General features: G+C 41.4%; 2 protein-coding genes across 2 annotated transcripts in view; both read left to right on the forward strand.

Annotated features, from left to right (window-relative positions):
• LOC128300810 (uncharacterized) overlaps positions 1-6,621 on the forward strand; it is a 135,779-nt gene extending 129,158 nt beyond the window's left edge. Inside the window, exon 17 of the mRNA XM_053037008.1 lies at positions 6,467-6,621. Coding sequence (XP_052892968.1) covers positions 6,467-6,621 — 155 coding nt within the window. The remainder of the gene's footprint in view (positions 1-6,466) is intronic.
• Positions 6,622-15,167: 8,546 nt separating this feature from the next.
• Positions 15,168-27,212, forward strand: part of LOC128300907 (uncharacterized) — a 53,757-nt gene continuing 41,712 nt past the window's right edge. The window contains exons 1-7 of the mRNA XM_053037155.1: positions 15,168-15,302; positions 16,042-16,299; positions 16,410-16,492; positions 16,812-16,961; positions 17,036-17,595; positions 17,665-18,002; positions 18,091-18,148. Coding sequence (XP_052893115.1) covers positions 16,198-16,299; positions 16,410-16,492; positions 16,812-16,961; positions 17,036-17,595; positions 17,665-18,002; positions 18,091-18,148 — 1,291 coding nt within the window. The 5' untranslated portion in view covers positions 15,168-15,302; positions 16,042-16,197. The remainder of the gene's footprint in view (positions 15,303-16,041; positions 16,300-16,409; positions 16,493-16,811; positions 16,962-17,035; positions 17,596-17,664; positions 18,003-18,090; positions 18,149-27,212) is intronic.

Consider the following 27,212-nt stretch of genomic DNA (forward strand, 5'->3'; position numbering starts at 1 on the left):
TAAAGAAGATATGTGAAATCAAAAATGCTTCACACCAAAAAAAGATCCTTGGATGTAGGAAATAATGTTACCATGGAAACGTTATGCGTCGCCTCTAACTAAAATTTGTATAGCGATAAACAATCGAAATACATTCACCACACTATCATTGCAATCATTATGGACACTAAACCATGTTTGATGTGTGATATAAAAAAACCAACCCATACGGTATAACGTTTTTATTCGTCCCTTAATATCGCAAACAACAATCATGTCATTTTCTCTGTAGAACAAAAAAAAACACAGCATGAAACGCACATAAAGGCAAACTGTGCTATTACAATTTTTATTGCAATCGATTACGTTTGCAAATGCGCTCGTTGCAACAACGTTGCACTTGTCACCGGCGCTATGCAACCCCGCATTCCGCTTGGCCCACATACTGCTGCCCACAAATAGTTGCGGTACGATGCTAAGTGTCACATGGTGGCGAAACGTGCGCTTATTATATTGTTCTGCTGGTACTGCTTTGCCGCAGTCGGCAAACGGCAATCGGTTAAAGCAAACATCACACCGGTTAAACACGACACGAAATTGGGCACAGCGTTCGAACATGCGACCTCGACTGCCCCGGGGGGTGACAGCCAATGGGTAGAGACCGGAGGAGGGAAAATTTATGATTCGCACGGATGTGCCATTTTTATTTCGCCTTTATAAAGCACACTCAACAGTTGCATTCGTCGACATTCATGAGCGTCATTTTCCGCGGCGGTGATGGTGTGGTTGCCGCTACAGGTAAGCTGTGGAAGTGTATCCTCGCAAACGAAATGATATCTTCATTTGTTATACGAGCGTACACGTGCGGAGTGTGTGGATGAGTATTTTACCAAATTCGCCCCGCTTGCACCCTGGCTGCACTGCGCTGGGTGCATGGGTTCGTCGCTTTTCCCTTCACCGTTCCACCGGAACGTCCATTGTCACTCCAATCTCACGGATGACATCGAGTAATCATTCGTGGAACAGCCGGCATTCTCGAGAGGGAGCCACTATCTCTCGTCCATCCTTCTGGAACCGGGCTGGTATCACGTACACGATGGTACTGTAGAACATCGTGATAAAGGGCAGAACGTGCGGGAGGTAGAAGTGCACGGGAAAAGGATAAAGAAATGAACATTTATATAGTTTCCATGTTGCAGGATGACGGCACCACTCAACAGCATACTTGAAAGCATACATTTCATTGCCGTCCGAAAGAAGTTCCCACCGAACGAAGCTGCATCCACGCTCGTCCGGTTCCAAGGGTGTTTTTCTTTGTCGGGACATTTTTATTATTCTCAATTTCGTTCCTTTGTGACCATCATCACCGTCATCATTCGGTGACGTTTGCTAGCGAAGAATGAGCTCCCCTCCATGTTGACCATTCATCATACCACACTCCATGGGCAAAATGAGCAGCAGCGGTAGCAAATGGTTATTGAAAATTTTACGAACAAAAGTTGATTTATTTATTGCACTTTGGGGTGTGCACCTACCACACCCCCCAGGCAGGTTCCTATCGTGCTATCGGCGATCGCGTCACGTTGGGAGCTAATGTCCAGCTGGTGTCGTGTGCTGGACAAATAAAACATTTCTGTCAAACTTTGCTCACACTTGCACCGTGTGATTACACTGATGGTAGTCAAATTTATTGGCACACATAAAGCACAGCTACAGTTCTGCCCCGACTGCGTGATAATTTTAGGTCAGAGGGAGGGAACGAGGAGAGAAACAGATTATTCAGTACAGCAACACAAGGCCCTTTCTATTAATAATGTTGTAAAGATCGATTCTTTTTATGCGTACTTTTATTGCCTTTATACTCCGATACTTAAACAACGTCAGTCAGTAACATAACAATGATCGTTGATTGTTTATCGTACAACAAATGTTTTTATTAATTTTTGCTTACATGATTTAAGCGAATGTTAAGTAGAAGAATATGAAAGTTATAGCAGTAACCGGCAAATATTATACTGCTGTTTAGCTTAGTTTTGTTTTTTTTTAATCCGAGTACAGGCAGTCCCCGAGATACTCGAAAATCTGCGTTACTCGAATTTCCGCGTAAGTGGAAATTCCTGGTGCAATTTCGTTTATACCTCAAAGCCACAGAGTCGACTTCCTTCTCTGCATTTAAATTATGCAGCGAATCAGGCGATATTTAGAAAGATTGCATTAAAATAAGTTAAAAACAAATGTTTTATATGACATAAAAGGTATTTTTGACCAATTTTGTACCATTTTACTTAAATTTGTGCTATAAACTAGTCAAATTTCCAAAAACCGCGTATCTCCAAATCCGCATATAAGAGGAACCGCATATCTCGGGGACTGCCTGTATTCAAATAAGTTAAAAACAAATCTTTTATATGCCACAGAATAGTATTTTCGAATAATTTTGTACCATTTTACTTAAATTTGTGCTATAAACTAGCTCAGCTGTCAAATTTCCAAAAACCGCGTATCTTCGAATCCGCGTTTAAGAGGAACCGCGTATCTCGGGGACTGCCTGTACAGATTATTTGAATAATTTCCAACTTGTTTGTGTATTTTCCTCCGCGTGTTATCCAGAAAATCAACGCTTGCTCTTTATGGCTTTTCTCACTGACTGATGTCATTCCACGGTTCTAAACGTCAGACGGTGGTGACGTCTGGATACTTTAAAAAAATCGTTATGCCCTTTAAGAAGACTGCAAAGAGGATTTTGTTTTCTTTCGCAAATACACATTTTTATATCCGAATCCACTGAAAACTGTTGTTATTTGAGAGAATTATAGAAAATCATTGTCGAGCTTTAAAGCAAACGACGTCATGCACAGATAAATACAGAACAAATAAATCATCTTTTGCAGGAAACTTCGAATTTTTCCGAATTAATGTGCTTGTTTTACCTCTATTCCGCAAATCGGACTCTTCTCACTTCTTGGTAGTTCTGGAAGGTACCTCTGTTACACTTGCGGTATATCTAAGAATTATTAATCAAGCCTGTTTATTAGGTACAACGAGAGCCCAAACCACTGTATGGGATAAATCTGAGGTTGTAGATCAAAAGGGTCTTCGAGGAATTCTAACCTAAATCATCAGAGATGGAGGATATTGTGTCTCTGGGAAAATCTATGAGTCTGAAAGCGAATAAGTGAACGAACTCGTCGAACAACAGTCCGAGGAATCGCCTAAAAATTTATAAATAAGTAATTCTTTTCATAAGCATATAAATTTCATAGTCAACAATTCCGCACTACAGATTAACGGCATTTTAATTAACCAGAATATAAAACAATTAAACTCGAACCAAACGAGTAACTCGATTTTCAAATGAATATCCCATTTTACATTATTGGTACCAAATGGTATGGAGTTCATAATTAAAATTCAGTTACTGTTTTGCCTTAACCACTCCAGTATAAATTCTCTCTTCTCCGTTGGTACAACTACACTCGCGTGTATAAATCTACCATTCTCGGAATCATAGATCAACAAATAATTGATTCAAATTGCATCTGCTCGTACTTGGCATCATTGAGTGAAATAGTGCATTGCAATGGTAAAATGTTTTTCATTGATAGATTTAAACTAATGCACGTGATGCAACAACCGTTCAAATGAATTCCACCGCTTTTCCGTCTCTTGTTGCATCACGGTTGCATTGTGCCGATTTGCAGCGAGTACGAGCTTCCCTGTAAGCGATCGTTCAAAAAGCTTCACACCAAACACGTTGTGCAATCCATGATTGGCACGCTCTAGTGAGCGCTATTCTGCCGGCTGCCAAAAGTCACCACACTATCATGGCACCATTTAGATACCACGATTTTTGTTTTTTGCTGAAACCGCAGCATCACGTACAGTGCTTACCCGCCCAATTCCCAAACCTTTTGTGACGCAGAATATTAAAATTCAGCATTGTGATATTCTGATCCGGATGCCCCTTGCCACAGGCTGGCATGGCTGACAGTGTGCGGTATGTGAACGCACTTTGGTGTTCTGTTTGCGTTGTATCCGCACCGAGTCGAACCGATACCGTGTGCCTGTTTGTGTGCGGGGTTCGAAAACTGGGATTCACTAATTTCCCAACAACGAAACTAATCAAACCTGGTACCGTTGTATCGAAGTGCCGGGGAACTAATTTTGTTATTAATTAACTCGTCCAGCATAATATAATCCCATTCCGGGCCCGCCAAAACTGGATGTTGGGATCGAGGCTGTGGAAGGTGGGTGGACGATATTGGCAGGGAATTTGAAATGTTTTTGCGTGACCCGCGCATATGGTGAATAGCTTAAGAGCCAAGAGCACACCATACGTCCTTGGGCAAGGGAAAACCTTTTTGGGCATTCCGGCAGGGAGAAACTTTAAATAGCTTTATGTTGGTCGTTGAACGGTAAAGACGGTTTTTTTGCTTTAGGTTGTCGATATGATCGATGGTACTGGTTGCTAATGGTTCCGAACATACTTTCAATATTGTTCATATCAGTAAAAGTATTCGTTGCGCAACTTGCGAAAAACAAATAAAAATCGGATTATTTTGTCTGTTTTTGAATGATGATGATGTGATGAGATGTTGACGAAATGTATATAAATTAATGAAAAATTTTCGAAGCAATTCAGGAATCTAGTTATAGTTCTATCTTTTCTTATAACATGAAGTATAAGTAATATAAAAGAGCAATATGTACCATTGGTTGGGGCCGAAGACTAGTTTTTTTATTTATTTATTTAACGGAAGAACGGCCAGGCCGTATATTTTATAGACCAAACTTAGACGCTAATAGTTCAACAATTGTTATGCTATGTGGTAGGGAAACATTTCCTTCTCCCACCATTAGGATGCACCTTACTTGGGGTGAACTCGGAAGGAATAGCTGCAACATTTTGGGGTCCCTCTTATCCTCCTTTTTCGGCGGGTTTTACTTTCAGAATATTCCGAGATTCAGACAGACCGTCTGCGGCGTCCTTTGGTCGGAGGGCCTAAGACTAGTTGTTAGTGTAATTTTTAGAGATTACATCAATAAGCGTAGACGCTATATTATCTTTTTCGTAAAAAATTTTCGCCCTCCGTGTATAGGACCAAAAGGTTTGTCATACTAAACTGTAAATTTTCCCGCAATGGTTAGTTTAGTCTGAATTTTTGATTTCGATAGTATTCTTCAACAACTTCTAGTAGTTTTTCCTAATTTAATTCCTCCAATTCAACGTCATTGAGCGATATCTAAATTTTCACAGTGGCGGAAGCATTGCTGAGATTTAGTTTAACTCGGCAAAGTTTCTCTGTACACACTTACCGGTTGTCGATAAGCATAAGCACCATATCTCATGACTTATTTTAAAACCAATAATTAAAATTCCCCGCAAAAGACGATTAATAGAGGGCGCGGTTCGGTGGTGTATTGTTAGCAGCGCCGGTCTTCACAAAATCCCATGCGGATCATACCCCCGTAACAAGGACTATCTAGCTACGCGGCTAAAATAAGTCGAAACGGCATGACCATTCTAAATACGAACGAAATAAAAATGAAAGTTATAGACGAAAGACTACTTTTGTCAGCTCAATTAATTTAAAAAGATCTGGCAACTTGTGTTTTTAATAACTACCTGGAACCCTTCCACACAAAATCTAAAAAAACATATTTACTTAGTTAAAGTGCTGATTAAATGTGTATTACTAGTTGCCTTAAATTTAATAATCCACCGTTTAAAATCTTTCAATTTACCTAAGTACCCCGTACTAAGTTTCAGCCACTGTCCGTTCAATCTAACGGCGAATGTCACTCTCGGTATCCCCGCTCGTTTGCATGATTTTTCGACCAAACGTTTTAATTTCTCCATTTCTCCACAACGAAATTGATTTTACGCTGTACGCTGATAGCAAAAGGGTGTTACCCTAATCTGGTCACTGCGGCAATGGTCCTTCCGAATGGATTCCATTCAATTGCCTCTCACAATCTCCCACCCCTCCCGGTATGGATATTCCGATCGAATATGTTGCCCCCTGTGCTGGCAGTTTCGGCCCATACGGGTCGTCGTCGTGACAATTTTTGGGCCAACGTTGTGTGCCGGATTTACATAAAATCTTTGCGCCAGTTGGATTGGGACGCACCGGGTTCGGGTTCTACAATTTCACCGTTACCATCTGCTTCGGAATTCAATCTGAATATCCTATCTCCGGCATGCGGGGAAAAAATGTGTTGGCCACTGTGTTGCACTCGCCTACAATACGTAGCAGGAAGCTGCCGACCGATGCCAAGGAAGGGAGAGGTGTGTGTGAGGTCGAGCAAGAAACACAACCGCAATCACACACCTTCCACCGACTGTCGTTCGATTTGTTTTCCCACGCTTTTCCGCCCTTCCACCAAGTGCACGTGTCCTTCTCACCGCCAGGGTTCCAGCCAGGCGGGCGAGCGATTCGAAATTAACTAATTTGAATATTTAATATATTTGCATTCCCGTGCACAGGTGGACTGCCGGCAGCGGCTCATTACACCCGCCAGAGGTACCGGACCGGTATGGTGGGCTGCATCTCGGAGCTCATCCTGGCCGGCGAGCTGCGGTTGAACTTTGACGCAACGATACTGGGCACGGCACACAACGTCGAACCGGGCGCCCCATGAAGGTAGATGTCCTCGGTGCCTACCGTCCGTCCCTAGATACTCCGCCATCCACCGGATTGGTCACATCCGCCGTGGAACGTTTCGCGCGGAGAGTAAAGTATCGCACGGCATCCCACCAAAGCATGCCAGGTGTCCTGTAGACAATGGTGTATAGACGGGAATGATTGCACCAACTGATAGGTTATAGGCTAAACAAAGGTAATTAAAACACACAACAAACACACCCGTCACAGAGATACAAACGAACAACAAGTAGGAAAGCTAAACAAACCAAAGTGAAGCAACATATTAGCGAAGTAAGTTAAAAGACTCACCTACACACACACACGCGCGCGTACACAAACGTCCAAACGGAGAACAAGAAAGGATGAGAAAAACGGCCGTATAGTTAAATTTCTCAGTGTATAGAAACAAGCGAAAACAATATTTATTAATGAGCATAAAACACACACACCCAAAAACCACTGTAAACAAACAAAGCAAGCTTTAGCGGATAAGGCGTGTGTGTGTCCGTGTGTTTGTTTGTGTTTAGCGAAGAAGCAAAGCAAATGGAGGAAAAATAAAATGGAGCATTACCACTAGCAGGCACGAATGGCGTGTGTACGAAGCTGGGAATGAATGGAACTGTGAAGAGTAAACGAAACAACCCCGCGAATAACAAAAAACCAACATTTAATGAATGGAAGGAACGAAAGAATGAGGTGACGATGAAACAATTTGGCGAAAAGTATGAATGTTAGTGACATAAACCACAGACACCGATTTTAGAACTTAACAGTTTTTGTAAATGTAGACGCAGATAGGACGCAGTGAAATGATGAAACAGGAAAACAGGCCTGTCGTTGAGAGAGGGCAAAGGTAAGTGAGTGAAATCAATTCCTTTACGGTTTAGTTTTATTTGTGTCAAGTTCAAATTTTTTTTTGTTAACTTTTTTAATATTTAGTATAAAAAAAACATATTTAACTTCTTGTGAGTTGCGAGTTGACAGAATGTTAGTGGAGGTGATTCAAAAGTCCAGGATAGAGGTCGAGTAATATAGAGCGATTTGACAAGTAGCCAAAAGTTCGTTACTCGTGATTTGACGTTTGGACGCCCTTTTCCATTGAAATGTTTTGTGTGTAGTTGTGTTGACTAAACGGACCGATCGTAGCAACAAGATTTTTGCTGTTTTAGATTTGGTTGGAAATTTGTGTCGCTGTTTTTCGATTTTAGTCCGGAATAATTGGCGATTGGTGTTAAGTATGATTGGTGTTCAAGGCAGGTGCAAAGGCAGAGAATCGGATTTTGTGAAGCAATCATTTGGCAACGAGTAGGTGAGGCTCTTCACATATGAGGAAGAGGATGAAGCTCATCATATCTCCCGATTCACAGTACGACGTGAAAGTCCGGTACCGTGTGATCAACTCTTGGTTCAGTACACTAATAGGTGATGACCACACACCACTTTATAAAACCATCAACAGTTTGCTGTTTTATGTAAAAAGCATTCAAAACGAAGGAAAACTTTAACGACCAAGCTAATTGTGAAGCTTTGCGATATAGTAAACAAGTGGGCTAGACGCAAGGAATCTTACACGGGCGACCAAACGTCAAATGAAATCCAAAATGGCGAACCTCTATCTTGGCTATTACTCGACCTTTATCCTGCACAGACCTTGAGCCGCTGCCAAAAGAATTCCAGTGAAGTCATTTCTTCGTTTATTTTGTTTTTTAGCAACTTCAAAAATAGCCATCCTGTAATTATAGACCAATGTACTTACATCTTCAAATCGAAAGACACGTGCAATTTAATGAGCATGTCGTTCCATTAAGATGGCATCCGCTCCGTTCCCAGTAGCAAACAAGTAACAATTTGGGACATTTTCATGATGAACGTCTTGAAATCCAACGTTTGATCGCTTCCCTTTAACCTTTCGACTATCGGTTTGAACATTGTCTGGTGGGCACAGATTCGCCCCCTACCTTTTTCTAACACAGCCATATCTCGTGTCTTATCGCACCGGTGGGCGATATTTAGCAAAAATAGAAGCGGATATTACGCCAACGCCCACCGGCAAACCTTCCGACAGCGTTTCGACGTGCGTCAAAAACACACACACACATGCATACATGCACGCAAACAAACACCAAGCAAATGTGACGTTTCAAACCGAACCGTCTACCATCGACTCGATTATCGTTAGCAATCGAACGGGTGGAGGTGGAGGAACAAACAAACAAAAAAAGAAAATCGCACAGAAGAAACGAAACAATATCCTGTTCGGTGGCAGATAGGTTGTGTCCTTTGTTCGTGTTACCGATCGAAAAGAAAAAACACAATGCATCCAGTGCGTAACGGAGCAAAGCACTGCTTCGCTTTGTAACGTACGCGTGACAATGGACAGCTGTCATCGGAATGTGTAATTTATCAAGCATAAATCGAACGTTTGCGTGTAGATCGATGGCAAGCGGTGGACCACAACCGTTTGTGAGCGGTTTGCTTGCGATAAGAAAATGTCTTCGAGAGGTGAAACGAGAAATGGAAAGGAAAACGGAAGGTAGAATCGTTCTCCCGGGGAAAAACCACGAGCTCCGTTAGCGCTGTTGGGTTAAACTGCAGGTTTAATGCATTCACAACTTTTCCAATATTCCAAGCCGCTTGCATCGTAAAAATGTTTTCCATAAGTGAGTATTATAATGTTTAATCTCTTGGAGCCGTTGGAAAATAGGAAACACCAAACTCTCTTTACGATGGAGGCGCCTGGTCAGTTTCATTGTTCTCTTCCGTTTCCGTCGAGTTTTTCCATCCCTCCGGTGCGAGACTATTTTACGGATCAGAGCAGAAAGTTTTTCACTTCTCAGCACTTTCCACCCGGCACCGTTTTCTCCCGTTTTTTCCTCGCCAGACGTCTAGATAACGCAATCTAATCAACCTGGATGGTGTGTTTTTTTACTTTTGCCGAACACACTGCAGTACCACGGGCATCGCGGTAAAAACGATCGAAAATGAGCTTGACGACCACGCCACTAGTTTTACTGGGCAAGTTTTGCATAATGGATGGAGGATAAGGAGAGGATGCACACTTTTATCCCTCTGTGTGCCCCATTCCCTATCTCCTGCAGGAAACAACAACAGCTTCCAAGACCGGCGATGTTCGCATCAAATTGACTTGCTGCTATTTTGAATTCATGGATTAACTGATTCGGATTAAAAAACTTACGTTTACGAGGTGCTGTAGCGCAGATAACGGTTTCCAGTTGCTCCTCACTGGGGAGGGATCGCATTAAAGTTCAAACCATTTCACCGAGCAGGAGGTCCAGGATGTTAAGGGGAAAGTTTTTCACTCCCACGGGAGAATATGCAAGGAAGTTTTCGGAAGAGAGTTTTCGCCCGCTAATGTTTATTGTGGATTGATGGGACAGGCTGGTGTGGATGCACCTCATATGCCACAACTTTGCTGATACAGGCTCAATACAGGAGACAGCAAAATGCAAAGTTTTTATTCTCCATTTACTCCATTTTTTTTTTTGCTTGATCGATCGATCGACACGGGGATGGCAACACGATGGTTTGATAGTGTTACAGGAAATGAGAAACAATTTTCCTTAGTTAGGGAAAATTTTCTATTTTCTTTCTATCACGAACCATGGAAGCTTTTTGGCGCTTTTATCCCAAACGTCTGGTGTTGGATTTAGATTGAATACAACTTCACACCAGACCTCTCACCATCCACAGTGACTTCGCTTTGAGAAGGTAGATTCACCTTCAAAGGAACGATCAAGCAATGCGCTGTGCGCACCTTGAGATGGGGCACCAATCTTCACCCAACTATTCACTGCAGCAACCCGGAAATGTAGAATCTATAAACAATGACCTACCTTTTGGGGCAGAATCCGGGTTTCTCTACCTCTGAACGGGTAGTTCAGACGGTTCAGACACCGGAGTGAGCCTTTGGTACGGAGAACCTATAAATTAAGACCAAATTTATACGCACGTATGAACCGGGCATTATTAACGGGTGTTTTTCTAGTTCCATTTTCCGGAAATTCCGACCCAGGTCGCTAAACCTGGATGGGGTGTGCGTTTCTACTTCCAGAGCGATCGGCATGAAACGAAGTTTAGAGATGAGAAAGGATGAAATGATTTATTATCCTTCGAAAGGGCAGCACGCTAGCAGTTGGAGGAACCTAGTGCAGGTTCTTCCACGGGCCACGAGCTCACGAAGGGCCGGTTTAATTAAAAAAGGGTTTTCCCAGCTGCGGATGAGTGATCTTGGAACGGTATGCAGGCCGATATTCGATTGGTACGCTGCAGCAGTTGAGTGTATCTGTTTGCGAGAATGCATGTAGGACACTGACACTGAACGTGGGATACTTGGAAAGTGCGGAACCAGGAAGTATCTGCTCGATGGTTTGAACATTTTGGGGAATGCTACCTCCAACGTATCAAATAAAAATTCACTTTGCATTCATTAATTTCAACTCAAAATAGAACTTCATTAAATTATAATTTATTGAAAATAATTTCTATTTTTTCCATTTGTTATAGTATTTTTAAAAGGTTATTCATTTGCTTTCACTTGTTTAGTGTTGCATTTGCCATAGGGAATTGTTTTCGTTGGCATTACTTTCTCTCTCACTTTTTGTTGATTCTCAAAAAGAGACTACATAAACAAGCTTTAAATAAAGCAAAAACTTTGGCTTCAACAAAAAAAACATCAACCATCAATAACAGGACAAATATCCTCCTACAATTATTCCAAAGTCCTATCGTCCTCCCATCCAAAAACGTAAACAGCAATCAAAATTCGTCAATTCTTTTCTTCGCCTTTGCCTGCAATGAACTTGAGGGAGTGTATACGTGTGTGTGCGTGTTACACTCGAGGGCAAGCTAAGCCTAAAACGTCTAAAATTAAAATGAAGCCTCATCAAGCAATTTTAAGTGCATATGACTAACAACGCAAAGCATACAATTGAACAATAAACAGTAACACCCGCATATCAGACAACCAATGCAAGAAAGTGAGAAAGTTGAAGTAAAACACTAATTAAGATGTATTTCTAGTAAGTGAAGCGAACAGCTTCAACTTATTTTACGTATGATAACATATGTTGCTTTCACTTAATTCAAAGGGTTTCTTAAAAATTTAGAAGCAGAGAAAAAATTAAATAAACCTTTTAAGTTCACATAAGTTAACTATTACAGTTTTCTACATTGGGGCGTACGCAAAAAAAACAAACACACTCGGTTTTCTAATCTATCTGATGGGATGGATATAAAATGTTTCACCTGCTTCATGCCTCAAAACACTTGATAAAACAGCAAACAAAACAACAAAAAACCGTTAAAACATAAGTAAGTAATGAGAATGAATGTATGTATGTATGTGTGTATATGTGGTGTGCATGTGTGTGTGTGTGCAGCTGAAACGCTCCGGATTGGGTTTGCTTTCGCTGAAGAAGCAAAACTTAGCAAAAAAAAAATAAAAGGAAAAGAAGAAATGAATAAAGCAAAAGAAATAGCAGAAAATTGCATAGAACAGTCAAATGTTTTGTAAATAGCGCGATACTAACTAAAAAGAAACAAACAAACAAAACCAATGGAGTGTGCGAACAATAGAACATATAAGCTGGAGTAGTAAACATTGCTGTGCTATGTGCTGATAGGATGTAAAGTATTAATTACGAAATCCACCCTGAATGTGTGTAAATTTTTAGTGCAACAGATTGAAAAATCATAACGCGTGAACCCCTGCTGCTTAACACGAACCTGACCCATAAACATCCACTGTTGACTCGAATTAAAAACGAAATCAATCGAAACGAAAACAGCCTAGGGAAAGGTTTTTTTTTGTATCGCAAAGTAAAGCATCAAAGCGCTACGTTTGATGGCCGTATAAACTGCATAGGTTAAGAGGGGTGACCAGCAAAACCAAACCAAACAAGCTATTAAGCAAGCAATAACGAATAACAAATCGACACGATAAGAGGCTAGCTAAACCAATGATCATGCAAAGCGCTTAACACTAAAAAGGCAATACTAAGCGTAAAACTAAGGGGGAAAATAAATAAAAACGAATTATAACACGCTACAAAACCGAAGAAAAAGAACAAACCAAAAAAGCTATCAAATAAACAGACTAAAAAACAGAAAAACCGTACATAAAACAGCAAAACTAAACGTTAAAAAACCAAAAAAATATATAAAAGAGAATTGTGTTTAAATCTCCCCTTAATCCACCCAACCCGTACATTTGTACTGTACATAGAAAGCTTCACGAATACTACACCAAAAACACCCAAAGCCAACAATTTGTCTCCTTGCGATCATGCACCCACAACCGACAGATTTTATGACAACAAAAGCGCAAAGGAAATGGCGAAAAATGAATGTAAAACAAAACAACAAAACGCTAAAAAGCCTTTTAACCGCCTGAACCCGGGCTGGAGGAAAGTGCAACACAATACAAATCAACCTGCTTATATACATCACTCGCTCTCTATAAATATACATTTATGTATTGCGTTTGTAAACAATGTGTGAAAATTATGGTAAGGTTTACAATAGAACTGTTGTAGAGAAAAGAGAGAAGACAAATCGTGCATACAACACAGACACACACACATTGGAAGGTAAAAGCAGGATGTGGGAAAGTATGCAAAAGTAGTCCTAAAATGTAATCCGTTCCGCTGGAATGTTGGCGTGATGGCTGGAGGGATGAACAAAAGCAAACAAAACAGAAGTGAAGTGGAAATTTCATTCAGTCTCATGCCATTGAAATGAAACGGACTGGACAAAAGCTTCAAAGGAAATAATAAAAGCATATCATTGCGTGTGGATTTCATTTTAAACCTATTCCTTTTCTTCCTGCTTTAAGTACGTCCTTTTACGAGTGTTACATTGCTGCCATACGTTTCGTCACTTTCGAAGCAGTTTCGTAGGTAAAAGCGCCGAAGCAATTGTTTATCGAATTGAGAAATGTATGATCGAGTGCAAAAGTAATGGCTTTGCTTTTTAGTCCGAAACGGTTGAAGGGGGAAGAAACTTGTGTGTGTTTATAAGTTAAGAAAAATTGGCACATCAAAACAAAGCGACAAAAAGGAGAATAAAAAATAGATAAAGTAAACAAAACAATACCAGACATGCAAAGAAATGAAAGTAAAAGCGGTGTAAGAAATGATGCACAGTGCCGACAGAGAGTGTAAAGTGCAACTGGTTGCACCAATGCATCGAAACAGTACTGAATACATAGCAAATGTGCTGTAGAAACTATGTGTATTGGAAAACATGTTTTGTCTAATAAACACGAGAATGGAATAAAAAGGCGTACTGCTTATGAGATAGACTGTGTACATGGAGGATAACACGATAGAATTAACAGGTATGTATGTTATATGTGTACTTATATGTGGAAGAACAATGGAGGAGCCGATACAATGACAAGCACCACGAAATGTACGATAAACTCACTGTCGCATCCATGGTCAGAGGAGGCCTGGTAGGACCAAATTGAGATGGAGTGATGGCGTTGTCGGCCAGAATGGTCGGGATAATGGATTGGCAGGCGACGGTGACCGTGAGTGGTTCGGAGAACTCCTGTAGCAGGTCAAGACCGTGATTATCTGGCGATTTTAGTGCCTGAAAAGTAAGCAAGTCGTTTTCTTATCCGTTCGGATTGCAATTTGCTTGAAGGATTTGAACCAACAAATATATTATAGCAAAAATTATACCATCACGATGTATGTTTATACCAAACATGCATCACAGGTTGTTGTCCAGGGAAGCTTGATGGTTGAATATACTGTGGTAATTTCTTGTGAACTATGGGAAAAATTGTCTGCAAAGTGCTTTTTGCTTTTAAATAATAATTTAATTATATGCAGATCCCGAAAAACGCTTTTATTGCGGACAGCTATAAACAGCGAAAAGTCCGCATATGATGAATATTGGTGCAACACTCGTTTACAAGCAGTCTCCAAGATAGCGGCTATTACAGCAGACCGCTGAAACTCAAGAAAAATCCGTGTATCTCTAATGTAACTTGGCCATAGCTCGAATTCATGGGTAAAATCGTTCAAATTTCACAGTTTGATAGTCAACTTCCTTCTCTGCTATTAGTTTTGAAAGAAAGAATACATTATAATTAAAAACTAATATTGAAACTTTCAAACAAAATGTTCACATTTTTGGCAAAATTTTCACATTTTTTAATAGATTTTGTGCTATGAACTAATTCAGCTATCAAAGTTCCAAAAGCCGCTTAACTCCGAATATGCGTAAACCACGTAAACCGAAAAACCGCGTATCCTGGGGACTACCTGTATTGCATTCTACAGAACATTTGGTTGGCAGGTTTGATTTGCATCCGAAAATTTATTAATTTATAATTTATTTATATTTATCAAAAAAAATGGTTTATACTCGTTACTTTCTTTGTTTAGGCAATAAAATTTTTAGCTCCGTACTGTGATCTGAATGTTCCATCTGAAAGAACGCCTGTTCCGCCAATTGTCATCGGCCCACCACTACAACACAAGTGACGTTTCGTTGCGAAAAAATAAAAGAAAGCAACATATGAAAAACACAAAGCAAAAACAACTTTTCGTAAGCAATCTAAGTAAATCTGAAGTAAATTAGCAGTGCTATCGGGAGAAGAAAAGTCGCACCAACTGATGCAAATGGTGCAGCCGTCATCAGCAGGTAGGCCACGGGTGTAAAAGATGAACATAGCCCCGAAAAACTGCACACGGTCCAAGCGCTGTACACAATCCTACGTACGAGCCCACGAAAAATCCATCCTTACCACCACTACTCGCATCGCATTGGATATGTGCGTCAACAACCGAGGGGGCCGACGGTGAAACGTAGAGCGAAAAAGAAGGAATTAGTGGCAAAACCAGCTTAAAAGTAGTTGCAAGGTGGTGACGGTCACGACGACTGCAGGTCACCGAAGCGGTCATCTTTACGCCGCCGTGTTGTGGATACGCGACGTTGCTCAAGAACTACTTATCGCTCTTTCCTGTGGTAAGCAGTGTGTGCTGGAACCGCGCGGGTTGCTGCAAAAACATCGATCGAGTGTGTGCGATGCGAATATGTGGTGCGAGTTCTTTGGCATGGGCGAAAACAGCAATGTGTACTGCATTTTGCGCTAACTAGCTCTATGCTGCATCGAGGTGAACTGCGAAAAGTCCCAAACTTGTTCGTGGAAAGTTTCACACATACACTTTTGAACGATGACGGCGTTTATCAGCATAATTAGTTGCCATTTTACTTACGGTGTGTTGTGAATGGAAGTGTTGAGACCGAGAGGCACCAGTATAGCGGCCGCCTTTGCTATTGCACTTGAGCTTTCCAATGTTCGAACCAAAACAATACTACACCGTCCGTGTTTACTCCAGCCATTAGCCTGCGAGATGATAGCTATCCATTTTCGTTACAGGTGCTGCCTGAATTGATATCGAGACATTTCGTCACAATCACGGTCCGGTGATAAGAGAGCAATCCGCTAGTGTACTTGAATCGAACGGCGATTGTGGGGAAGGTTGATAAAAAGCCCCGTTTGGTGTGCTGGTTGAGTTGAATCCGGCCGAACAGGATGGCAGAACCGATTGTGCTGCCGCCGGACGTAAATCCAGAAAACAATCCCATCCCCGGTGCGCCACTAATCAATCCCGCTCGACCGAGAAACAATGTTCAGGTAAGGAGTGTTCGAGTAGAGGATGCGATAGACGGAGGAATGGAAAAAGGCGCAATTGTTATGAATACACAAGCCGTTTGTTTACAATGTCATTTTCCTTACTCGCACAGAACCCCCTGATTAATGTACGCGATCGGCTGTTTCACGCACTGTTCTTCAAGACGGCCATTGCTTACGCGCAGACCATACCACGGTAAGATGCAACTGCCAAAACTTACCACCAGTTACGGTATATTTTTGTTCCGGCACATTAACGTTCGTGAAGGACACACAGTGGACAGACCGATAGCAGGTGGTGCCACTGGCTCGCACTGATCATTTGTGTGTGCATATTTGATTACCGGACCGCGAGGGGTTGCATTAATTTGGCCCCGCGCTGTATTCGGAAGTGCGCGAATGTGTGGGTTTGTGCTTACCTAAATTGACGTCAGGGCAGTGGAATGGAAATCCTAAGGAAGTGACAAAAAAGGCAGGCTGAGGTTTTAATATGTGCGTTTTTCTTCCGTTTGCAGACCGGTTCGGCGTGCGATTGAGCTAATGATGCTGTTGAAAGCGTTGACGGCGTTTTTCATCCTTGCCTACATTCATGTTCGCTTTTCGCAAACACCAACGACGTGCCTGGAGCACGTGAAAGATCACTGGCCACGCGATGGCATTTTGCGGTAAGCTCACGTGTGCGGCAGATGTAACGTCACACATTATTAGAGTAAGATAAATCTCTTGCGCTTTATTGTAGTGTGGAAATTGCAAGCCTTAGCCAAAGTGAGTACGACACAAACAAGCCACCGTCCTCGGAGATTCTCGACGAGGGAGATGTGAATGTGCTGCGGAACACGCTGAAGAACGGAATGATCAGTATTGATCCTTCGACGACGCTTCCCCACGAAGAGGAACACAATCAAAACGGTGCGGACGTGTTGGTGCAGCACAGTTATGCCAACAGCAGTCCGCTACCGAACGAAAAGGCATCGTACGGACACGAACCGATGACGTCGGATCTTTATTCGACCACGCGGCAGGATAATGCTGTTGTCACCGAGAATCTTACCGGAGTGACTATAAACAGTACACCGTTTCCGGGTGGTGGAGCAATCGAAGAGAATGAGCCTGATTCTGTTCCGAAGGAAGCCAATCATGTTTCAATGTCCGTGGAAGCGAATGCGGCACACCAGCAGGACAATGTGGTAGTGTATACCAATGAAACCATCAATAAATTGCTGGATGTTCACCCAACAGTTCTCGGCGGGGAGGAATTGAAGTCAGATGTACCGGTCATGGAAAAACTGCGTAATGCTGGTAAGCATTCATTAAACTAGGGGAAACGTTTTTTTCTGGTTTAGCTTTATTTTGTATCTCTCATTTTAGTGCTATCAGCCGACCAATACATCGTGGAATATTCACTCGAGTATGGATTTCTACGACTTTCGGCTGCAACAAGGCAGCGGTTGAACATTCCGGTGGCGGTCGTACGACTCGATCCTCAGGTGAACAAGTGTTTCGGTGATTCTTTCAGCCGGTTGATTTTGAAACATTTCCTCGGCTACGATGATATCTTGATGGCATCGGTTAAGGTGCTGGCCGAACAGGAAGACAACAAGGGTTATCTGCGAAATGTTATCACCGGTGAACACTTCCGGTTTGTGTCGGTCTGGTGGATGGGTCGTGGATCGTACACTGCTGCATTCTTTATAATGGTTCTATTCGTAAGTGACAACCCGTCGAAACGTGTTTGTTCGTTGAACTTGGAAAAATGGGGATGTAAAACTGGTGTCACTCTCTTTCTCTTTTTAGACAATTTCAATATCCATGCTGTTACGCTATTCCCATCATCAGATATTTGTGTTTATAGGTGAGTGTTTGATTTTTATGTTCCAAACATATATTATCTCTTATGCTCTCTTACTTTTACTGAGCGTCATATCCATTCTCGGTTTTGATCTGCATAGTATAATACCTGAGTTTAAATTAAGGCTCAAGTATATCGGAATAGTCAGTCTGCGTAGATCCAGGAAGAACGATTCAATGCAATAGCCTGAATTATCGCCGTTGATATTTGATGTTTCTATTTATGAGGTATGCAATCCATTTAATCAGAAATCCCACGATAAATTTATAGGTAAAGAATAGTGAATCTACATAATGTTTTGCTATCATTATTACCATTTACATAATCTTGCATAGTCTATTTAAAGATTCCCATCTCGGCATCCTTTTGTTTAAACATATAGACCCAACTAATTGATCAAATGTTTGACTTTAAAAATTGTACGGCACTTTTTTGGCAAAACGTTTAATATTACCCGATATTTTCGTTACCTCGGCGGTTGGTTTAATAGCATAAATGTGTGGAGGCCTCAAGTTTATTATCCAATTAAAACTGCACAATGAGAATCAATTTCTCAGTGTTATTACCGCATTCTGGTGGAGTGGGCAACCATCACATATGCTTAACCTATATGAGACTACGATATTGTCCTTCTTGGAGTATGGTGGTATATGCTTCCATTGGGCAGCCAAGTCGCATTTGATCCGTCTAGAACGGATTCAGTATCGTTGCTTGAGAATCACAATGACATTAATTCATACAACGTTCCTCGAAGTGATGACGCGAATTTCCGTTTTGAGGTACTTCTTCTTAGGTCTTAGGTAGACTTAGTTCTAACCATTTCGCATTGGGTGACAAGTATGTATGTAGCTACGGCGTCGGATTCCACGATACATTTTCTATGGTCCTGCATGGTATACAAAGCTAAAAGACGGTCCTAATTGGACGCAGCTCGAAGTATGGGAAGATCGAGATCTGCTGAGGGCTCGGATGTTGCCTAGCTCAAGATGATTTTTAAATTATACCGGGCTAATGATTTGTATGTGTGACATGGCACCACCTTTCTTATGTTTGGCTTTATGCTGTATGTTGTATCTCGCTTGAATATATGGAGATGAATGAGTGTTTGCAAAAATGGAACGACCAGAACGACCTGCCAAAATTTGACCGAAGAAGTAAACATGGAAACAGAAAGACAACACAATATCAAGGACGACACAACATCAACTACGATCCAGACTACAAAAAGCACCATTCTATTGGATGACGGAAATTTCCGCAGCAACACGGCCGAGTACACTCCGGATTAGGTGTTGTTTCTCTTTTTGGAGGAGGAAATGCCTTCAAACGAGTGTGAATTGTATCTTAGATTAAGTTACTAATAGTTATACGCACTGGTCGTTCCTCTTGAATACAAAAAAAGATTTTGTACGGTTATGTCCGATAATGATAACAAGAATTTAACAAAACGGCAAACAATGGTGAATTGACTGCTGGCGCCGGTTTTCACGCGAAAGGATCGGTTCAATATCCCATCCGGACCAATCTTCCGTAACAAGGCTATCCGGCTACGTATTAAAATAAGTCTAGTAATCCAGCAAATGTCAGGCATGACCTAGTTGGTTGTAACTCCAAGAAGAAGAACAAAAACATAGAGACCGTAAGTGGGAAACGTCGTGGTACAGACAAATATAAGGAGATGCCAAAATATATGACCTTATCAATGACGAGAAATCAATAATGTCGAAGAACAGTCAGATGTAAACAGCACGCAGTGAGCAGTCTTCGGTTCATAGACATCGTCCCTGAACGTGGCAGCTTGATCCTACAGCAGTAGCACCTTTCTATTTCTTGTCTTATAACCCTGATATTGACCTCGCCGGTACATGAAGCGCAACGGACCGATACACCCGTAATTATATTCTACAACTGTCAAGGTTGATAAAGCATGACTACAACGGTAGACTTTTTAACCAATTGTCACAGCGCGGCGTTGTTTGGGGTCTCGTACACATTTTTGAAAAAGGTTGGACGTACCCCGAAGACACATGCAGCACTACAAGCTCTCGTAGGTCAGTACGGTATAGTTTCTGAGATTTAAGTAGCTTTTATGCCGTAGATGCTTCAACAAATCGACGAATAGACCCTATCCGTAGTGCATAATCAAACATTCATATGGCAGGAATGTGAATTCTTTCTTCTTTCATATAAATCCCCTTTGAAAGATTTTGAAAGTTACACTAGCTAGCTGGTTTATAAATGTAAAAATTGGGATAAATTTTCTGACTTTAGAATTTTTTTTTTATAAAATTTATTTATTAAGAAAAAAGAAACGAATATTTAAATACTAACTTAAAATTTAAACAAGGAGAACAAAAAAAAAAATGGAGAAAACAAGAAACTAGGTTACAATGAACATTTAAGGACTTCTATATCAATCACAGCATTGTTGTTTCCAACAATGTGGATGATATAGTTAGCAAACAAACGAAGGATTAGGATCCGCTTACTTTTACTAATATTCATTAGTATAGGTAAGCGGAGGGATTGGAAAGAAGGGTTTAGGGAGGGGTCGATGTTGTGGATGGCTTGCAGCAGAATACTCCAGGCCAGAATCATAAAAATAAAATGGTTATTTTGTATACTTGTAAATTCAAAATTACAGTACTTGCTTCAAAAAAGTTAAAATTAGTAGGTTCGTATTCCAGTTTCGTGGTTTGTTAGCCTATGCCAAGGCTTGCTAAAACATGGAGGTATCGCCGATTTTTTTTGTATTTGCTACTATCCCTGCTTGCAATTTATGATTTAGAAGACTTACTTTTGTCATGTAACCGGATAGTCAGTCCTGGGCAGCTATATACTAATACATAATTGATCCGTTTTTGAATTGCTGCAAAGTAATAGCACATCAATTAATTGCATAGAGATTGCATAGAGAGCCTCCTAATAAGCGTTTAGGGAAACAATCATACCCAATTGAAATTGATCCCTTAAATGAAAGGCACGAAAAATATGTGAAATACTTAACAAACTCTTTATGGAAGATGCCATCACTAGCAGGGCGGCACACAGTGACTAATGCTGTTTTCATCGCCGTTCGATGGCTACTTTTTATTAACGTCCCAGAACTCCTTCGTGTTCACCGCTACGTCCCTTACAGATCCTTTCGTCCTCGTGTCGTCATCTAGCTAATGGTTCCGATCGGATAAAGATCCATTTTTTGTCTGTATACGCAACTTCATTTGCTTCTCTGATCTACCCAAATATTTTTCTGATCTGCAATATTTCTATCACCACCTTTTGGTCCTCTGTTCTTTTATCACAGAAAACCCGCTGACTATTATTCGCTAATTTACTCATTTCTATGTTGCTTTTCTATTATTCCATACTTTTTACTTCCTAGTATGCTTATGTCCAACGACCCACGAGGACTTTTGTTATTCTTTCGTTTGTCAGCAACGTAGGCTTAAAAATTCAAACACTTCATTTTCTTACCTTACAGGGATTGTAAGGTGAGGTTAAGGTATTGTTTAGCCAAAGCGGCAAAGAATTAATAACACTTAGTATAATATTTGTTTCACAATAAGCGTGCTATAAAATATCGAATATTTGTGGTATCCTGATATTATGTGGTATCCCATCCGCACCAATCTTACGCGCGGAGGACTGACTATTTCGTTAGAAAAACTAGGGATAGACCTGTTGTGGTTCAAGTGACGATAAAGCTGACGAATACTTTCAGGAAGAGCCTCACATAGCTTCTGATTATAGCAAAACTTAATTTTGTTTTCACATAGGTAACACCCCAGTTTCTAAAAGCAAATATCAGAGTAGCTTAGAATATTTTTTATTTTAATAATTGTTTAGAGTATATTATTTTACATATGTAACGCAGAACATAAAATTGATCACTTGTCATCATTTGATTACGTTACCTCACTCCGTGAACAAAAGCGTGTACAAAAACAAACAAACAATCCAGTTCCTAAGTTGCAATATATTCAACAATGTATTCTCTCAATTTACAATTACACGTAACCCGCGCCGTGGGCACACCCGCACCGTCATCATGTGCGCTTTTTAGGCTCATGGATGATGGATGGCAACACGAATCGTGTTGTTTGTGGCATGATACGCAAAATTATAATTGAGTTCCACAATCTACTGGGAAATAACGTGATTCTATAGGAATCGCGTTCGTTTCGTTTGTTACAAAGTATATTTTTGTAATGGTAGTAAGGACATTAAAATCTGTTTTCTGTTTCCCGTTTGCGTGCATTTGATTGACTTTTATATTTATGAAGAATGGCTTAAGCATATCAAACGGGATGTTTTGAATTGGAGTCGTCGTCTGTAGTAATTCATCGTGATGCAATTGTGGATTCTACTTGATCATTAATGTTGCAAAACTTATACCTTGTTTTGTTGTATTTCATTTGTGTAAGAAAAGTTTAATTTCTCATTTCCATTGGCGAAAAATCTCTTGAATTTTCATTTTAAGGGTAACATGCACTCTGCTTACTTACTTAGTTATCATTCAGTACAACCGCTTCACAATTTTGGCCTGCTGCAGGAGTTCTCTAAACCGCTCACGGTTGAGCGTCGTCGTCTACCAATCCATCGCCAACACCCCATCTCAAATTATCCCTACCACGTCTCCTTTGTTCATGTGGACGACCTAAAAGACGTTATAGGCTGGGTTGGTCGGTGTCATTCTCATGACCACCAGAGCCCGGCAGGTCTAATCCGCTGTATGACTGTAAGTTCAAAGTAGAGCTTGAAGATATCGTCATTGTAGAGGCTACTTCATTGTCCTTCTACACATACGAGGCCAAAAACCCTTCTGAGCATCTTTCTGTCTAATGCGGCTGTGAGGTTTTCTTCAGTTTTGCACAAGAAGTCCATGACTCAGAGGTGTCTGTGAGTATTAGTCGGCCGTGGCAGGTGTTCTAGAGAAGTGGGGAAAGTAGTGATTAGGCTAGAGAAGTTTCCTCAGACCGCTACGGAAGGAATCCGTAAATCAATGATGTCAATGGCATATGGTGGCCAAGATCAGGATTAACTTATTGAAGATGGCCTCCAAAATTTCCACCTCCGAGTCGCGGGTGGACTTCTCAGCGCTAGGTTGAAGAGTATATAAGCTAGCCCATCTCCTTGTTATAGATCCTTGGTGGTATCAAGAGTTTTCCACCTGGCATGTGACGTTGATCATTGACATTCGTGCTAGTCTGGTAAGTTTTCTGGTAAGTCAGGATTCCAAAAGGGCTCATTGCGTCGCAAAGTTTTACACTGGCCATGCTGTCGTATGCGACCTTGGAGTCGATGAAGGAGTGGAGCTGCTCTGATAGTTTCCAACTATCGCTTCAATGAATGGGACAAGACGGACTTGTAGTAACGGAGAGTATATTTAGTAGATGGTATTTAACACCGTAATATTATATTTTCTAGACTCTAGCTTGACTCCATTCTTGTGTATGGGGTCAAAATCCCATACCTCACTCTTAATTCGTTGAATTGAAATTGCTAATGCTGTACCACCATTTTTCTTCAGTTCGGCCACCATTCCATCGACCTCTTGAACCGACGGAGTGAAGCTGCTAACTGCTCGTTGAAAACATGCACCTAGAATATCGAAACATTCTTTGGTTTTGTTTAATACAATATGTACCGTTTTTTTTTTTAAGAAAAGTGTTTCTATTTGAAAAGTGGATACTTTCAAAAGTACGTAAAAAATATAGAAACACAAAACATGACATTTTGACTGTCCTACGGACAGGTGACTGTTGGTTTGACCTCTGATATTATTACGTTGTGCATCCTTTGATATTTGCAAGTGGTCGTTGAGGTTAGGTTTAGGTTATCCTGTTCTCCAGCGTAGTACTCTTATAGATTGTTTGAGATTCAGGGAAACTGGTCATAGCTTGAGCAATGGTACCCTGGGAAGAGGTGACCCAAGTGTCCAGTAGAAGAACAAGTTAAACCAAAGAAGGTTTTGAGAAGAGATGGTATGAAATATGAACGAAACGAAATACGTTTTTAAAGCAGTGGGTTAACCTGGCATATGGAACGTCTTTTATTACAAAGTTACACTTTGATTTTGCTAGTTTTCGAGCAAAAGAATTGTAGTTAAAAAATTTTGCTAAGGTAATTCCGTCCTTCTCAAACCTCTGTTGGGGTACGCGGTGGAACTTAACATCATGTAATTCTAATATTTTCTGCTATCCACAGTGCACTATATTTAACGGAACGGATCTGAACTAACTCGACTAGACTCGGAACATTATCCATATGTTATAAAAATGGCTCAGTATCGAATCGATAACTAACTCTGTAGGCGAAAAATAGTATTTTGTCGCTGCTTCGACAAACGGTTACATGATGCACGAAGATTCGCGCCAATAGGAGAATTCCAACAAACGATGGCTATTTTATCTTCTATCGGATACCTTTTCCATAATAAGCGAATAACAAGTATCGTCCAACGTGACCTCTTTCAGCTGCAGCATTGTTACGAAGACGAAGCGAACCGAAACCGAATGTAGCTCGAATGTCTGACACAAAATGAACTATCCTTTTTTGTCATCCTTTCTCCAATGTGAGTGTGTGTGAGTGTGTGTGAGTGTATATGGGAACAATTTACCGTAACATTCCAAACCTGCTCTGTTGTCCGTTTTCTCGCCGAACCATCGACCCCCTGGCCGGTATGTCTTTTTACACAATCAACCTGTGCAATCCTGTCGCCGACGTAGCTGTCGGCCGCCTATTCGACACCTTCCTTTTCCATCACTGTCGTTATTAAGCGCTAGCAGAGCAATAGGCGATGCTCCCACTGCTGCTCCCAGTGCAAGGATCCCAATGGTGCCCTTCGGTCGATAATGATGTGACACACTGAATAATGACGTTGACGAGACATCACCTCCTGCGCCATCTGTGCGCATTGCCTGGTGGATCGTATCGCCTTGCGAAGCGATGGTGAAGTAATAATCGGAGCTCCGTAATGGTTCGATTGTGAGAAACAGATATTAGCTGCTAGGGGTAACCAGGAATTGATTGGTTATCATGACCGGGCCGGGGCTCTCGTACGCATTCGGAAAATATGAAGCAGCGTTGCATGAAAACGCGCGTTGCCTGGCTCGTGTTCCTTAGTCAAATGAATCGAAACGAGACTACGACTGTACCGTTCCCCAAAACTTTCCATGTGGCGTTTATGAATTTGAAAATACTCTGAATCCATGCATGCAAATGAAGTAATGTTGAACAACATTACACAGAGAGGTTAATGCCGAGATGTGCGGGATGTGGATTATGTTGTGTTATTTTCGTATAAAAATAAGCCCATCGGTATTCATGATGGACTAAGGGCGCATAATTTGCATTTCGATTTCATTACACCGAGATTTGCTTACCGCATACGTATATCGAAGCATGTTGATGTGTAAATAGCGATGACAAACTGACATACATAATTTTTATTTTGTTATGATGCTTTAAAGAAGAATATCATTGAGTTTATCAATTATCGAACGTTAATGGAAGTTAGTTGCTTGGCTTTACCAACACGAAAATGCTGCATCAAAACAGCAAGCATGCGGGTTGAAGAGGTTTTCCTCCGAAAAGCCGAAAAGATATTGAACACAACTTGTTCGCGCGCCCAGCCCTATTAATTTAGCAGCACATTTCGATACTGTCCAAGTTATCCTCTTATATCTCCTGTAAAATTCCCTCGAGAGTGATCGAAGCACTTGTGCTGGGTCGGCCTTCCCGAAAGACTGACCCGTTCTGTGTACTACGTTGGTGTGTGTTTTTTTTTTTCATCACATCCTATATGTACTATGTTAGTGCTTCCAAAACGAGTAAATTATCATCTCTCCTGGCCCCTTTTTTCTTGCTCTCTTCCACATACGCCACATACCCGTGGCCCGTTCGTTTAGGGCTTGTTTACACCCGAGCGTCGTAAATATGACTTCTGCCGAAATAAGTGTTTCTATCGCACGCAATGCTTTTGATACCACGCAGGATGGACATCCGGTAGACGTAGACCTTTAAGCCTGATCAGCCGAAACTAGTCGACCCATCAAGGCGAATGCGATCGCTTTAAGATTTCATCTCCCTTTTGGCAGCACTACCCATCGCATGCTTGCTGTGGGGTTTATTGAAATTTCCTTTCAAGCCTGCGGGTTTTCCACCGCAGCGAGAGGTGGTCGAGTGAGAGAAAAAAAAGAGCCAGATGTGTCCAAACGGTCAACTTTCGTCCTGTGGAAGGTGGTGGTTAAGTACGTCGATCCTGTTTGTGTCCTTGTCAGCTAGTGCTGTTGCTGTCCTCGTTTAAGCACGAGCTCACAAAAGCGTTGTTTACGGGAAACATCCGTAATACAAAGCCGATGTGTGCCGTCGGGGCTCTCCTTACACCGGTCAGTACACGGATCACAAACCATTGTTTGGCATAATGGTGGTGTTTTGTTGTAGTTCTTGTGAGGAAAATAAAACTTTTCCCATCCGCTTACACTTCCGCACACGTGTGTGTGTGTACGACGTGGCACCACCTCCTCCTGCACCATTTTCGGGGGAACGTGACGGGGTAGGATTGATAGCTGACCGGCCGTGAAGAGGAAAGCGAGAGGGAGACCGAGCAGTCCACCAGGTGAAGGACGATAAACGAGATGGCGCACTGTTTATGTCCGGCGGCCATCGCCGCTAGGTGAGAGAAACTACAACGATCTTTGATAAAAGGATTCGTATCCAATATGTTACCATGAAAATGTAGCCAAAGTGAATTGAAAGTGAAACATGATAGCCATTTGACATGAATGTATGTAATTAGGTTGTGGCCTGTTGTTTACGTGTCTTCATGGATGGCGCTATTTTCTTTCTTTCTCTCTCTACTCGTCATGTCTTCCGCTACCTGGCCACGGTTCTATTGTCTTCGTAAAGGTGGACTCCTTTCAATATGTATGTACGCGCAACTTTTCGGAGCCTTTTTATCTATCTGCATGAACGGACAACAGGCCATGTTGTTGATACACACAGGCCTCCACATTCCACCTCGCTCCATCGAAATTGCAACAGAAACCACGAAGGTATCGTTTGG

Source organism: Anopheles moucheti, chromosome 3 (genome assembly GCF_943734755.1).
Source record: "Anopheles moucheti chromosome 3, idAnoMoucSN_F20_07, whole genome shotgun sequence".
NCBI lineage: Eukaryota > Metazoa > Arthropoda > Insecta > Diptera > Culicidae > Anopheles > Anopheles moucheti.